The 14,160-nt window shown below is 37.7% G+C and overlaps 1 protein-coding gene across 3 annotated transcripts in view; it reads right to left on the bottom strand.

The window, feature by feature from the left end:
- EPHA6 (EPH receptor A6) overlaps window positions 1–14,160 on the bottom strand; it is a 925,594-nt gene that overhangs the window by 235,752 nt on the left and 675,682 nt on the right. For all 3 annotated transcript variants that reach the window (XM_055383472.2, XM_055383471.2, XM_019024873.4), the window contains exons 9-10: window positions 11,946–12,016; window positions 7,101–7,226 (exon numbers count right to left, since the gene is read on the bottom strand). In XM_055383472.2, coding sequence (XP_055239447.2) covers window positions 7,101–7,226; window positions 11,946–12,016 — 197 coding nt within the window. The remainder of the gene's footprint in view (window positions 1–7,100; window positions 7,227–11,945; window positions 12,017–14,160) is intronic.

Genomic DNA, 14,160 nt, shown 5'->3' with positions numbered 1-14,160 from the left:
ATATTTATGGTCAATAGAATGTGCAAAGGTAATTTGCTGTCACTTCCATGATTAGGTTATAAAACACTGTGACTTCTGTCTTACTAGCAGACTCTGTTGCTGGCTTTGATGAAGCAAGCTGCCACGTTGGAGAAGCCCACATGGTAAGAATCTGAGGATGTTCTCCAGCCAACAGCAGTGAGGAATTAAAACTGTCTGTGCAACAACCCTCAAAGGACTGTATCCTGACAGCAGCTATATAAATAAGTTTGGATGTGGTTCCTTGCCCAGCTGACCTTCAGGTGAGACCACAGTCCCAGCTGATACAATGACTGCAACCTTGTGAGCAACTGTGCAGGAGCTAAGCCATTCCTGAATCCTGAGCCACTGACACTGTGAGATAGTAATGTTCCTGTTTTAAGTTTTAGGGTAATTTGTTGTGCAGCAAGAGATAACTAATATACTCTAGAAATATAAGGGCTAAAAGTTATTGCTGTCGATATGTGGATCTTTCTCATCTATTGTTTCTTAGCCATAAGAAAGAACATCATTCTAAGATGTACCCAGTCTTGCTAACACCCTTGGAGAACTCTTTTGAAAATAGGGATCAAATTTCCTTCATTTCACCTAATATTTTAGCAATACACAAACTAGAAGAAAAAAAAAAAACAAATTTGAAAAATAACTTCTTTGTAAGGTATAAACAACTCTTCAAAATTACTTCCCCTGTTACATAAACTCAATTCAAAATAAAATATCAATGTAATATTTTCTGTATAATTCTGTATTTTACTATATAAATGCAAAGGCATATAATAAACTCTATAAAATTTTGGTCTATCAGGTAAATTGTTAATATAAAGCAATGTAACAATTGTAATTCCCAAATGTCCTCTATGAATTTTTCTTATTTTTCTTTGCACGTATTATGCAATTAATTTTATATTGTCATAATTCATTAAGATTTTTGTTGGCAACCAGATAAACATAGTCACGTAAAATCATTACTTAGAATAATTCTATATCCTTTTGTCATTCATTTATTTATTCATTTTTTTTAAATTAGTTTAAGAATTGTATTTATTTATTAAACAAGCATTTATCAAACAATGACTATGATGAGGCAACTTGCAAGTTTTGGAAATCTGTATATAAGATAGAAAATGTGTACTAAATGGTTCCAAATAAGATGTACGGTGTTGAAATGCAGGTAAACACTCATGAAATTAACAAAAATTAATTGAAAGTCTATTAAATTGATATACAGTCCTGCTCCTGACAGTAAATCTACTAATTCCTTAGATGTACCAAGAATAAATTGATAGACTACCGTAGAATAGTTTTACGTTAAGATATTTAAATAATTTTTCCTTTGATTCTCATCTTAGGACTTGTTGAGTTTTTTAACAAAAAATAAACATTCCCTAACAAATACAACCTCCTAAATATAAAAAAAAAAGTTTTGAGTTTCTTTTTTTTTTTTTTTAAGACGGAGTCTCGCTTTTTCGCCCAGGCTGGAGTGCAGTGGTGCGATCTCGGCTCACTGCAAGCTCTGCCTCCCGGGTTCATGCCATTCTCTTGCCTCAGCCTCCCAAGTAGCTGGGATTACAGGCACCCGCCACAACGCCCTGCTAATTTTTTGTGTTTTTTAGTAGAGACGGGGTTTCACCGTGTTAGCCAAGATTGTCTCGATCTCCTGACCTCGTGATCCACCCGCCTGGGCCTCCCAACGTGCTGGGATTACAGGCGTGAGCCACCGTGCCCCGCCTTGAGTTTCTTTAATTAAAAAGAAAAAGAGTTGGTTGACATGGATATAACTCAATGTAGTAACAAAAATAAAATTTCATTTCAATTACTAATTTTCAACTAACTCTGAAAATCATAAATATTATTCCAGTTACCTAAGGCATTGACTGTTGAATTCTGCATGGGCAGATATTCATATCACAAAGTATATTGAGGGTTGGGCAATAAGTGTTATTCATCTCAGCAGTCAAAACTGAATGTAAAAACGATTTATTTTTTAATCTAATAGTCATTTCTAATCCTTTTATTAATCCTGTAAGATAGCTGTTATTATAAATCTACTTTATACATGGAGTGACCCAAATTTCTGAATGATAACTAAATTGCTAAAGTTTACAGAATGAGCTAGTAGCAAAGCTGTGATTCATATCTGAATCTGTCTTGCTTCATTCTTTGCTTTTTCATTCATATCATAATATAGATGGAGAATGGGTAAAGCTGATCTTTTATTACATCATTTGATTTAGAAAGCTATGAAATTATTGAGTAAAAGGCACAAAGGCCTTGCCAAAATCTGTTGTTGATCTTATTCTCAGTCTACTCAACATGCAAAGTTTTCAAGAATACACAAGAAAATGAATCTGACCTCTACCATAAATCCTTTAAGTTGATGGACAAGAATGAATCTCATTTCTAAGGAATTCATCTCATCTAAATATAGAGAAAATGAGCCATAAACACAAGGTTTTAAAAAATACATATAAAGAGAATTGTGAAACCACACCTGGAATATTGCCTACATTTGTCATTGTCATGCTACAAGAATATATAACACAAGTGTAAAAGACAAACAAAAATACAGTTTCTTTAAGATAACTAAAAAATAATATATTCTAGAGTAGAAAAGAGAGGCCTGCTGGGTTGAGGGTGGCAGGGGAATTAGGAGAGGCACATGAAGTGAACATTAGGCCTTATATAGCATCAAGGGGAAATGTGATTTCAAATAAGACGGAATAACAGAATCGAAATATTAGGCTTGACACTCACTTTTATATCCTTTTTGTTGTCCTTTTGACATTCTTTTACCTGCAGATAACTGCTGAGAAACCAACAGTTAAAACTTCCTGGACTATTCTAGAAAGAGAAAAAATTTGGTGACTCTAAGCCAGAAGAGAAGGCTGATAGTGGAGGCCATAATGAGTTTTGTATAGATAAAGGGAAAGAATATGTATGACAGGAAGATATTATGTATTTCCATTGAGACTAGGGAAACAGGGAAGGTCAAATTTAAGAAGGGTGCCCTATGGGCTTAGCGACACAAGAATCATTTTTTCAATGGAATAATGTTTCAAAATTATACTCTGCCAGGCAAGTTGTTCTTATACTGGTTTAGATTTAGTAGTACCCTGAAAGAGGGACAGCCTTTCAATGACCTTTTTCAGACCATGATTAAAATTGTTTACCGTTTTCTCATATCTTGCAAGATATGTATAAAATAATGATTCTCCCCTAATCTGACCTGGCTGTTTTAGCCTGGGAGTTTCTGTTTTACAGTCCTCTGTCCACAGAATTTCATTTTATAATGCAAAAAAGCCAAAGGAGATAGATGACCTTGATAGTCTCCTATGCAACAGAGCTGCTCACTTCATTTAAATGGAAATGTGCATTTTCATGGAAATTCAGGCCAATATTGATGAACAAAGATAAGCTGCCAGTATTAAATAGAATAGTGATACACACACAAAAAAAGTACCCTAGAAAACTTATAAAAAAACCAGTGAAATGTATAAGGAAAGAAGGAGAATGTTAAGAATATATATACAGAAAAATTAAATTTTTATGGTTCAGTTGCACAGTATTTTGATGGTTACTAGTTGAAAATCTCAGGACAAAGATTGAGGAAGACAGCCTGAATACATATATCTCTAATGAGCATAGTGATTTAATATGAAAAGATTAAGTGACATATTATCTTTTACAAGTAAATATTAGCCATCTAACAAACATTGTTCAGTGAATGTGGTAAGAAATGTCACAGGTCAGGTGTGATATCATGCTTTTTGTGAAAATGTTAATGTGGCTGTTTTACATTTATTTTTGATAACTCATTTAAGAAAGATTTAATGATTGTATATTGTGCTTTTCCAACTAGAAATCTGAAAAGTAATCTTAACTGTTGCTTTGCATGCATGTCTTGCATCTATAAGACACAGAGGTCTCGTATATTTTTCCTCAGAAATGAACTGTGAATCTAAGTACTCCTTGCCATTCCTACTGTCAATGCCTTAATTCTGCCTGAATATCCTGCACTTGACAATTGTCACAACCTGATATGTGGCCTCTCTCATCTTCTCTACCTCACTTCACCTCTGTCTAGCATCTAGACTACCACTTAAGTCACTTAATTTACATTTCCAAGGGGACTACCTAACGGACAAAGATGACGAAGAAATAGAGTCCCAGAAGAAACAATCAATAGCTGGGGAAAGAAAATAAAGGATACAAAACAATATAAGAAAATATTTATAGTTACAAATTGGGAAAGTAACCAGTGGTACACAGATGTTACATAACGACTGGTTCTTCTTCAATTTGAGCAATGTTTTGTCCACACTGCTGCTATGGAATACGTTCACACTTCACACATTCACAAAAGTAAAGTTTTAGAAACATGACTGTTGTGGTTTGAATGTGTCCCCTCAAGTGCACACACTGGAAACTTAATCCTTAATACAACTGTGTTTAGAGGTGGGACCTTAAAGAGGTAATTAGATCATGAGGGCTCAGCCCTCATGACTGGATTAATGTAGCAGCCTCATAAAAGGGAGAGGTCAGCCCCCTTTTTCTCTCCCTCACCCATGTGATGCCTTCCACCATGTTATGATGCAGCAGGAAGACCCTCACCAGATGTGGCCCCTCAATCTTGACTTCAGCCTCCAGGACCTTGAGCCTAAAAACTCTGTTCATTATAAACTACCCTGTGTGAGGCATTCTATTAGAGCAGCATAAAAAGGGCTATAACAATGATCTAAAGGAATAAATTAACACAGCAGTACAGCCAGGGGCACAAAGAGGCAAGTTAGGTTATAATACTTTTGTCTCACATACCAGTTTTATTTTTGTTATTTTTCTGAATATGGACAGTAAAAGGACCCTTAGCATATTGTTTGAAAGCTGAAACAATCAAAGATGAATAAAGATTTAAAAAGATACCCCAATCTATAGGAATAACTACATGGTTTAGATAATCTGTCTTTGCCAAATGAGATAAACACCATTATGACTTATTAGAGTTCAGGGACAGCAGGTGGAAACATGAAATTAAAATAATCTCTTTAGTAGTTATTTTTTGCTTTTGCAGTATCAATTATACTTTTTTAAGAGAAAAATTTATATTTTAGTTGAAAAATATCTAACAATAAAAGAAACATTTTATTTCTTCTTATTGTTTATACTTCAGATACTTGATTTTATCTCTCAACATTATGATTTCAGACACTGGCATTTTGTTATGCTGTAGCACAAAGGGCTAAAACAGAAAATGCTTCTCCTGTATCTATGTGAGTATTGAACAAGGCAGTATAAAAAGACATATCAGTTTTTCACAGGTGCAAGAAGAAGAAAGCCAAACATCGTGTGCAATGGAGATTATCCAACCTCCTCTCTTCTCTATCCCTTCGCTGTCTTAAGAAAACAAACTCCAAAGCTAAATGAATATAATTCAATCACTCTTCTCAATTATGCCTGCTGATGTGCTCTTTGTTCAGTGGAAGAAGACAGAGAATCTGGTTCCATTTCAGGTCCTTAATCTTTCTGATAAGGCAGCTTCTTTGGCTGAGAACATAAAGATTATGAACATAAAGGCCCTTGTGGCAGCTTTCAGAGGGAGACCCAGCCATGCAGGAGATGAGGTGATCTATGGTACATAGGGAATGGAGTGAAATCAGGAAGAACTCTCTGCAAATGTGCCTGGAATTCTTGAGGTAGTTCTACTTCTCTGTGTACCCGGGAAACGGGATTAGCTTCATGAGTATGTAACTTGTGCAGTCACGTACAGCCTTGAGTTTAGGTGTGCCCTGTAGTTGGTTTAGTTCTCTGTTGTCACCGTCTTGAAATAACTAATACATTTTAACAAGGGACTCTGTATATTTCAGGGTATACTGGGCCCTGCAAATTATGTAGCTTGTCCTTCTGGAGGAAAAAGGACTTTGAAAGAAACAGAGGATCATCAGCTGCTTTCTTCTGGCCTTTGTAAAGACATGACACCTGGCTGGAATGGCCATGCTTGCATCTGTTCTGCTCTTTCCAAAGGATTAAACAAATCTCCAGCATCTAGAGGAGACCTATGTTCCCCATCAAGATCCAATATCCCTTGTCTATTTTAGGAAAACAGCCCCCCTGCATAAATCTATGCATTTTAGCTGCATGCATGGCAGCTGTCGGCAATTCCGTTTCCAATCTCTCTAGCAATTAAGTGTGTCCATGTTATTGTTATTTGGACCATTGAGATGTGAATACTGTGTTTGGAAGTTTCAGGTGATTGCCTTAGAAGCAAAACCAGAGAGACAGAACTATTTCCTTTTCCTTCTCACAGTCAGGAAGGCAGATGTACTGGTGACCCAGCTTTGGTCATTTACAGGAGGATGGCATGCTAGGGGAAGGAAGAGCCAAGAACAGAAGGAACTTGGGCCTTGCAAGTCCCCCTGAATGACAGCTCCTCTGCCAGCATGGACTATTCACCTTGGGTCAAGCATCTGAAAGAGGAATAAATCTGTATTCTGGAGTCTCTTTGTTACATTGGCTTAGCCTCTGCCTTAATTAATGTACAGCATAAATTCCTGTGGGGTGATTTACAAGAAATTTGTATTTATTCAGGATAGTTGAATAATAAAATGTTCTAAGATTGGAAAATTCTACATAGGGAGAAATATTAATTTGCATTAAAATGACCTAAAACTACATTGAACCAAATTTTATCTTTGGTGATTCTCAGAACTTTTCTGTGTCTTGCAGAGGCTCATGGTCATCATTTTAAATACTATTATAATTATAGTGTATGTCTATAGATGTTGGCGCTCAAGTAAATCTATAACCTTATGACAAACCCCTAAAAATTCTAGTTTCATTGTAATTTATCTCTACTATAAAAAAAGACTATAGAATGTTAAAAGTAACTTTTGTGAATGTTCTCATTGTTTGGAAACAAAGGGACACTAAATATACTTAAAAAAAATAACATATACAAATCACTTTACTTCTCACTTGTTAAAACTTTTCAATGACCAAAACTGCCAAGATTTAAGATAGTATGTTGATAAACCAGTTACAAAGAAATTAAGGAATCTTTTGTTCAAAAGTGTAGATTTGACATTTACCTGCCCCAATGACTCTCTCAATACGAATTCTTGAGGGATCAATCTCCTTTGCAAATTCATGGACTGCTAGGGATGGGTCTTCATATGTATCTGGATCAATGTAAGTTTTAATTCCTGGGAAGCGCACTGCAACAACAATAACAAAACGATTGATTTAGTTTGAGTATCTCAGTGGTCTATATCTTGTGAACATTTAAAACCGGAAATGACATACTGAAGTAGTCAGTCTTGATAATGATTTAAAGTCTCTCTTTTCTTCCTGTCCCATATTAAAGCTTTGACTACGAGGGTCAAAAATTTATTTACCTCACTGTTAATGTAGAACGACCTGGTGGATTTCTAGAAAGTGAGCTGACAGGTTCCAGAAAACACATGTCTCATATTTCTATAAAATGTTTAATCAGCTCACTCATTCACTATACTTCCAAAACATTCCACATCTGCTCTAGCTTGGGGAATGGGGAAAATGAGGCATAAGCCTCCCTCCAAAGCAAGGAAGCCCACTAGATTCCTCCTGGACTCTTTGTACTCTACGGCACTAGGTTTCATGAACTCATGCCCTATTCCTGTGGTCTCCCCCTTTTCCAGAAAACCTCAAGCAGTAAAGAACTGACTTCATGGCATAGAAACAAGAAAGGCCAGTAGGGATAATGGCCATTTTCTGTGTTCATGTAGTGGCTTCCATGGACTGACTGCATATAGTCCTGAATAGGATCAGCTTGTCTATCCTGGTGGGAAGGATGGAAATCAAAGGCCAAAATCTGGTCATTGGTTGTGTATCTGCTGAGCTTCATTGGTGAGAATGGAGGGCTCACAGCCTACAGGCAGTTAGGATGATGAGAAAGGATGGCTAGAAAACATTAATGTGTGGTTGTATGTCCATTTGTGAGTATCCGAAGAAGTCATAGACTGCCTCTGCCCATGAATATCCCTCTGTTTTGATCATTTATTTATTTCTCTGCTTTTTTTAGAGAAATGGCAGTCTTGCTATGTTGTCCAGGCTGGCCTTGAATTCTTGAGCTCAAGTGATCCTCCTGCCTCGGCCTCCTGAGTAGCTGGTACTACAGGCACAAGCCACCAAGCTGGCTCATTAATTTCCATTTTCCATTTTAGATCTCTAGACAGGAGGTCCTTTCTTATATATCTTTCTATCTTTCCAAATATCTTAGGTATGGTTTTACAGGCAATAATCACACAGAGAGCCTTTATTGAATAAAAACTAGTAGGGATTAAAAGACCAATGTGAAATTTGTGGCAGAGTGGATGGTATTTGGTTTTGTTGCTTCTTAGATTTTGAAAGCCATATAATACCCAGCGTTAACTGTTGTTTGACTCTCCTTGCAAAACATATAAACAAAAAAATCAAAAGCAAACAAACAAAAGGTAATAAAGTTTAGAGGAGGTGCTGAAATGCCCAATATTAGCAGCAATTTGCTTCCTTAGTCCTTCTATGCCCATTGCCTTCATTTACACATTTTGTCTTCTGTCTTCTTAGTGCTGCATATGGACCGTGAGAAAATTAATATTTCTCAAATTAGCACCAGAAAAGCATATTTCCAGGTATACCCAGACCTGACACTAATTTTAACATGTCATGCTTTCCTTGACTTCTCAAAGTATACATTGAAGAAAATGAGAACAGATAGTTTGTACCTCTATTTTATATTCCATATGATATTTTTATAACAACTTAGTAGAATTTGTGATTTTCAGACTGAGTTCTATAACCTCAAACCTAGTAGCCACTACTAATTATTAGTGATATCTAATCAGATCTGTGGTCATGTTGATAATATTATGCTAGGCACAGATAACAAGCATCATTTATTAACTCATATGTGGTTTTAACTATTAAACTATTCAGTTATTTAAGGTGGTACACATTTCTATAGAATAAGATCAGTAAATATCACATTTTTTTCTTATAAACATATGTGTAGTAAAGAGGAAAATAAACAACCAAACTGAATTCCAATTTTGAATACCTGGTTACTAATTTAAACTTATCAACGTCTTCTTAAACATCAGTTGGTTAACTTTCTTCTACCTCCTTGGCTGTCTCGAGTTACTTTCATCGCTTCATGCTGGACCCATCTGGTTTGGTTTATGCTAACCTACCTCTTGGAAAACAGATAATAAATGCCTCAGGAGCACCTTTTCCCTCTGCATAGCAGTACTAAATGCCCTGCAGTGAATCTTAAGGTTGCCCGGCGTTAAGTCATCAGCCCAGGTGTCTGGATCCAGGTTTCTGCAATCTGTTTACAGCCTTTCCATGTTATCCCATGCCAGATATCAGTTCTCTCAGCTCTGCCAGTGCAGTAAGAGTCAGACTTACTGCATAAAAGTTCCTCTCAGAGGGCGGTGCCTGGCGGGGCCGGGCAGCCGTTGAAGGCAGGGGGCGGGGCGTCTCCAAGCGGCGGGCCGAGGGAGGGCGCAACAGCTGCTCCCTGAACACTTTCTGACCTAACAGTCCCCCAGCCCCGGACGCGCCGCGCCCCGGCGGCTCTAGGGACCCCCCGGGCCTGCACTTAGCCCCGCGCCCCAGGAAGAACCGGAACTTTGGTTTGTGCCTTCCTTATTGCCTCTGAAATATTTTTAACTGCAGAGGAAAGCCTGTATTATTTTGGAGAAAGGCGAACAGATAAAACCCACAGCAAAAACTTTCAGGGAGTAGATACTCCCTCTCAGAATAGATATGTTGGATATTTTGCACAAGTGAAACATCTCTACAACTGGAATCTCCCTCCAAGACGGATACTCTTTATGAAAACATTCATTATTTATTCGATTCCTGGTTATGTACATGATCTAAAAGTCCAAATAGTAATGGAGAAAAAGGTTGTCTTTTCCAGTACTTCATGAGGAAATTGTTCGGCTGGAGTGCAGTGGCGTGATCTCGGCTCTCTACAACCTCCACCTCCCAGCCGCCTGCCTTGGCCTCCCAAAGTGCCGATATTGCAGCCTCTGCCCCGCCGCCACCCAGTCTGGGAAGTGAGGAGCGTCTCTGCCTAGCCGCCCATCGTCTGGGATGTGAGGAGCCCCTCTGCCCAGCCGCCCAGTCTGGGAAGTGAGGAGCGCCTCTTCCCAGCCGCCATCCCGTCTAGGAAGTGAGGAGCGTCTCTGCCTGGCAGCCCATCGTCTGAGATGTGGGCAGCGCCTCTGCCCCGCCGCCCCGTCTGGGATGTGAGGAGCGCCTCTGCCTGGCCGCCCCGTCTGAGAAGTGAGGAGCCCCTCCACCCGGCAGCCGCCCCGTCTGCGAAGTGAGGAGCCCCTACGCCCGGCAGAAGCCCCCTCTGGGAAATGAGGAGCGTCTCAGCCTGGCAGCCGCCCCGTCCGGGAGGGAGGTGGGGGGGCAGCCCCGCCCGGCCAGCCGCCCGTCAGGGAGGGAGGTGGGGGGCAGACCCCCGCCCGGCCAGCTGCCCCGTCTGGGAGGTGGGGGGCGCCTCTGCCCGGCCGCTCCGTCTGGGAAGTGAGGAGCCCCTCTGCCCGGCCGCCACCCCGTCTGGGAGGTGTACCCAACAGCTCATTGAGAACGGGCCATGATGACGATGGCGGTTTTGTCAAATAGAAAAGGGGGAAATGTGGGGAAAAGAAAGAGAGATCAGATGGTTACTGTGCCTGTGTAGAAAGAATTAGACATAGGAGACTCCATTTTGTTCTGTACTAAGAAAAATTCTTTTGCCTTGGGATGCTGTTAATCTATATAACCTTACCCCCAACCCGGTGCTCTCTGAAACATGTGCTGTGTCCACTCAGGGTTAAATGGATTAAGGGCGGTGCAAGATGTGCTTTGTTAAACAGATGCTTGAAGGCAGCATGCTCGTTAAGAGTCATCACCACTCCCTAATCTCAAGTATCCAGGGACACAAACACTGTGGAAGGCCGCAGGATCCTCTGCCTAGGAAAACCAGAGAACCCTTGTTCACATGTTTATCTGCTGACCTTCCCTCCACTATTGTCCTGTGACCCTGCCAAATCCCCCTCTCCGAGAAACAGCCAAGAAAAATTCTAATTATACTTAAAAAAAAATAATAAAAAATAAAAGTTCCTCACTTAAATCCTTTCCCTTTCCCGGAGGGTGGTATAGATTGAAATGTCCTTTATTATCTTTTGCTCAATTTGAAATAAAAGATAAAACAGTTAAGTTGCCTTGCATATTATCTCTACACTGTGGTTAATTAGAGAACATCCCTTTCTTGTTAATTCAGTGTCTCACAATAGAAAAACTGTCTTGCTGAAGTAGTTTGCAGTTTGGAGGTGGAGGTGGAGGTGGATGTTGAGGAGGAGAAGTTGTCAATTATCAAACCAGCTATAGTGGTAATTATAGGTTGCTTGGGAATAGATCTCTCAAATGAATATAACCTTGTAGTCAGCCCAAGGATTTCATACATATTCTAAGAGTTAAAGAGCTGATATTCTTTTTTAGTATTAATGAATTGTAAATTGATTTGTTATATATTTAAAAGACAGTCCCTACAAGAAGGAATAAAGATTCCCTAATATTTATTTCTATGTCTAATGTTCCACTAGATAAAATCAACTCATGTTTTAGAGCCATTGTGAGTGGTAAATAACTTGATAAAATCAGTCAACTATTATTTTTAGCAAATTCAGTCTGTTGTGTTTTCCAGCAAGCAGAATTGGGAACAAGGTAATGTTATTTAATGAGAAGCAGGTGCAACTTTCACCAACAGACCTGGAAACCAGATGAAAATTCTTAATGCTGAAAGGTTGGAAGTGATTTTTTTTTTTCTTTTTTTCTCAACTCAATAGATACAGTTTGAATGAACTCCTGAAGTGCTGGAACAGTACAAAATAATGAAAGAAAGTCCCTGCGCTACTTACAATGCCCATTCTGTAAGTGGTTTCTTCTCTTCTCTTCTGACTTCATCTTGGCTTTTATGTACCACTGACATCTTTTAAAAAGATTAAAAAAAAAAACTTGTTTTAAGAAGTATGATGCATACAATGCAAAACCAATTAAAATACATATAATCTATGAACAAAGTTCTTGTCATAAAGACCACTTTTAAAATATCTTTATAACGTGAAAATATTCTATAGAAGGTTTTTTATGTACACTGAAATTAGCCCTAGAATAAAATACTGTTAAGTAGATGGATTCGAAAGATAGGAGTCTTAGAAAATATTTAATAATCTGCCATAACCATCCCTTACATGACTACTAATAGCTAGAGTTGGTAAAAAGAAAATTAAAAGTCAAAATAAAAAAAGCATTTTGAGTCAGAATTTCAGAAATGTATACAACTGTCTTCCATTTTCACTGCTAAACAGCAGGATGGTTCAGCAGTTTTATTTTTTAATATTTGGAATTTTGTAGAGGCATGTTCTAGTCTCCCTCTGGATAACCATGCTCCCAAGATTTCTTCAATATGAGTAAATTCTTCAACATCCATATGATTTGATGGTTTATCAAATTTCTAATGGCTAAACAAAGTACGTCTGTGTTACATAATTCAGTCTTTCAATGGGAATTTTGCCTCGAATTCTATGGCAAGTTGAGCATTTATTCAGAAATGTCTTACAGTTTTCATAGAATATTTTCCAATGACTGCTCCCCTACCAAAGTGCTTAAGCAACACTTCAAAATATTTTTTTTTCTGTTTTATGTAATTGAAATTGTTCTCTTCATTGCATGGAATGTTAAAGCAATTTCTAATGAAATATAAATTGGCAAACATAGAAACTGAAAGCTGAAAATAATTTAGCACAAATTTTTCTTCATCATTAAATTCTCCTTTTAAGTGGTATTTCTATTCTGCTCCAGGAATCCCAAATAAAGATAATATTTGAGCCCAACTCTCAAGTTTATTAGGCAATACTTATTTAGCCTGCAAAGATTGAAATGTTTTCTTTTGTGTTTGCCATATTTATGTGTTAAGGAAATATTTTCTGATGCCTTAATGAAATGCTTTGCCACATGTGTATGTGCTATTTAAATCACTGTTTACTGAAATACTGTATGAAAAAATAAGGCCTTAACTTATGTTCTACAAGATACATATAACTGTATCCAATTTTGCAATATAGTGAATCATTATTAAATTTCTTTTAAACGTCCAGAGGATTTTTTTCTATTGTAAATAATGTAATACTGATGTTAAATAAAATCACATTTAAGAAATTACTCCCTCTATAAACATACGTGTGCACATGTACCCTAGAACTTAAAGTACAATAATAAAAAAAGGAAATTACTCCCTCCTTCAAAGAAACTTTGAAAATGGAAAACAAAAATATTTCTGAATCAAAATCAACCATCATACCTATTTTTTCACAGTATAGTTACATGATAAATTTGTGTCTTTGGCGTTAAGAGCTCCTTAAAGTACAATGGAATGCCATTGTACTTTAATAACTAGATAAACTTTCTGGGCTCCAAAGCAGATTGTCCTGAAACTGTATATAACTTCATGATAATTAGAGTATTATAAAGATACCAGTGACCCCAGTTCAAAATGCATGGGCAGCATTAATGTTATAGAGGGTAAGGAATATACAGTAAGGTTTATTCTTCTATTTAACATTTTCCTAATAAAGTTTGCTAAACACGTAGCAATGCTAAAGTAGTGGCAATTTGATTTTCTTAACCAAATTGTCATTGTGACTTTACATACAACAAAATACTTTTATTTTCTTTTTTCCTTTCTTTTTTAAACTTGCGCCATTAACCCTCACTGAAACTTCCGCTCTCTCTTTCTCTCCTTCCTTTCCGCCCTCCCTTCCTTCCCTTCCTCCCCTCCCCTCCCCTCCCCTTCCCTTCCCTTCCTCTCTCTTTCTCTTTCTCTTTCTCTTTCTCTAACCATAACTGTCTTGTAATCCCTCTCTTTGCCAGAGTCCAAAATAGTATGGGAATAATTTTAATCTTTCTCAGAAAACTTAGACCTCCACCAGGATGTTTAGGGGTTTTGTTTATTTTTTATAATCACTTTATTCTGGCTAGTGATTCAAGTTTTTGTAGGCCATGTTTGATAAGCTGCAGTGTTGAACATTTAATCTACAACCTAATGGTTAATTGGTTTAGAGATTCCAAAATTTG

Source organism: Gorilla gorilla, chromosome 2 (genome assembly GCF_029281585.2).
Source record: "Gorilla gorilla gorilla isolate KB3781 chromosome 2, NHGRI_mGorGor1-v2.1_pri, whole genome shotgun sequence".
Classification (NCBI taxonomy): domain Eukaryota; kingdom Metazoa; phylum Chordata; class Mammalia; order Primates; family Hominidae; genus Gorilla; species Gorilla gorilla.
This window is presented reverse-complemented; position numbering and strand designations above follow the sequence as displayed.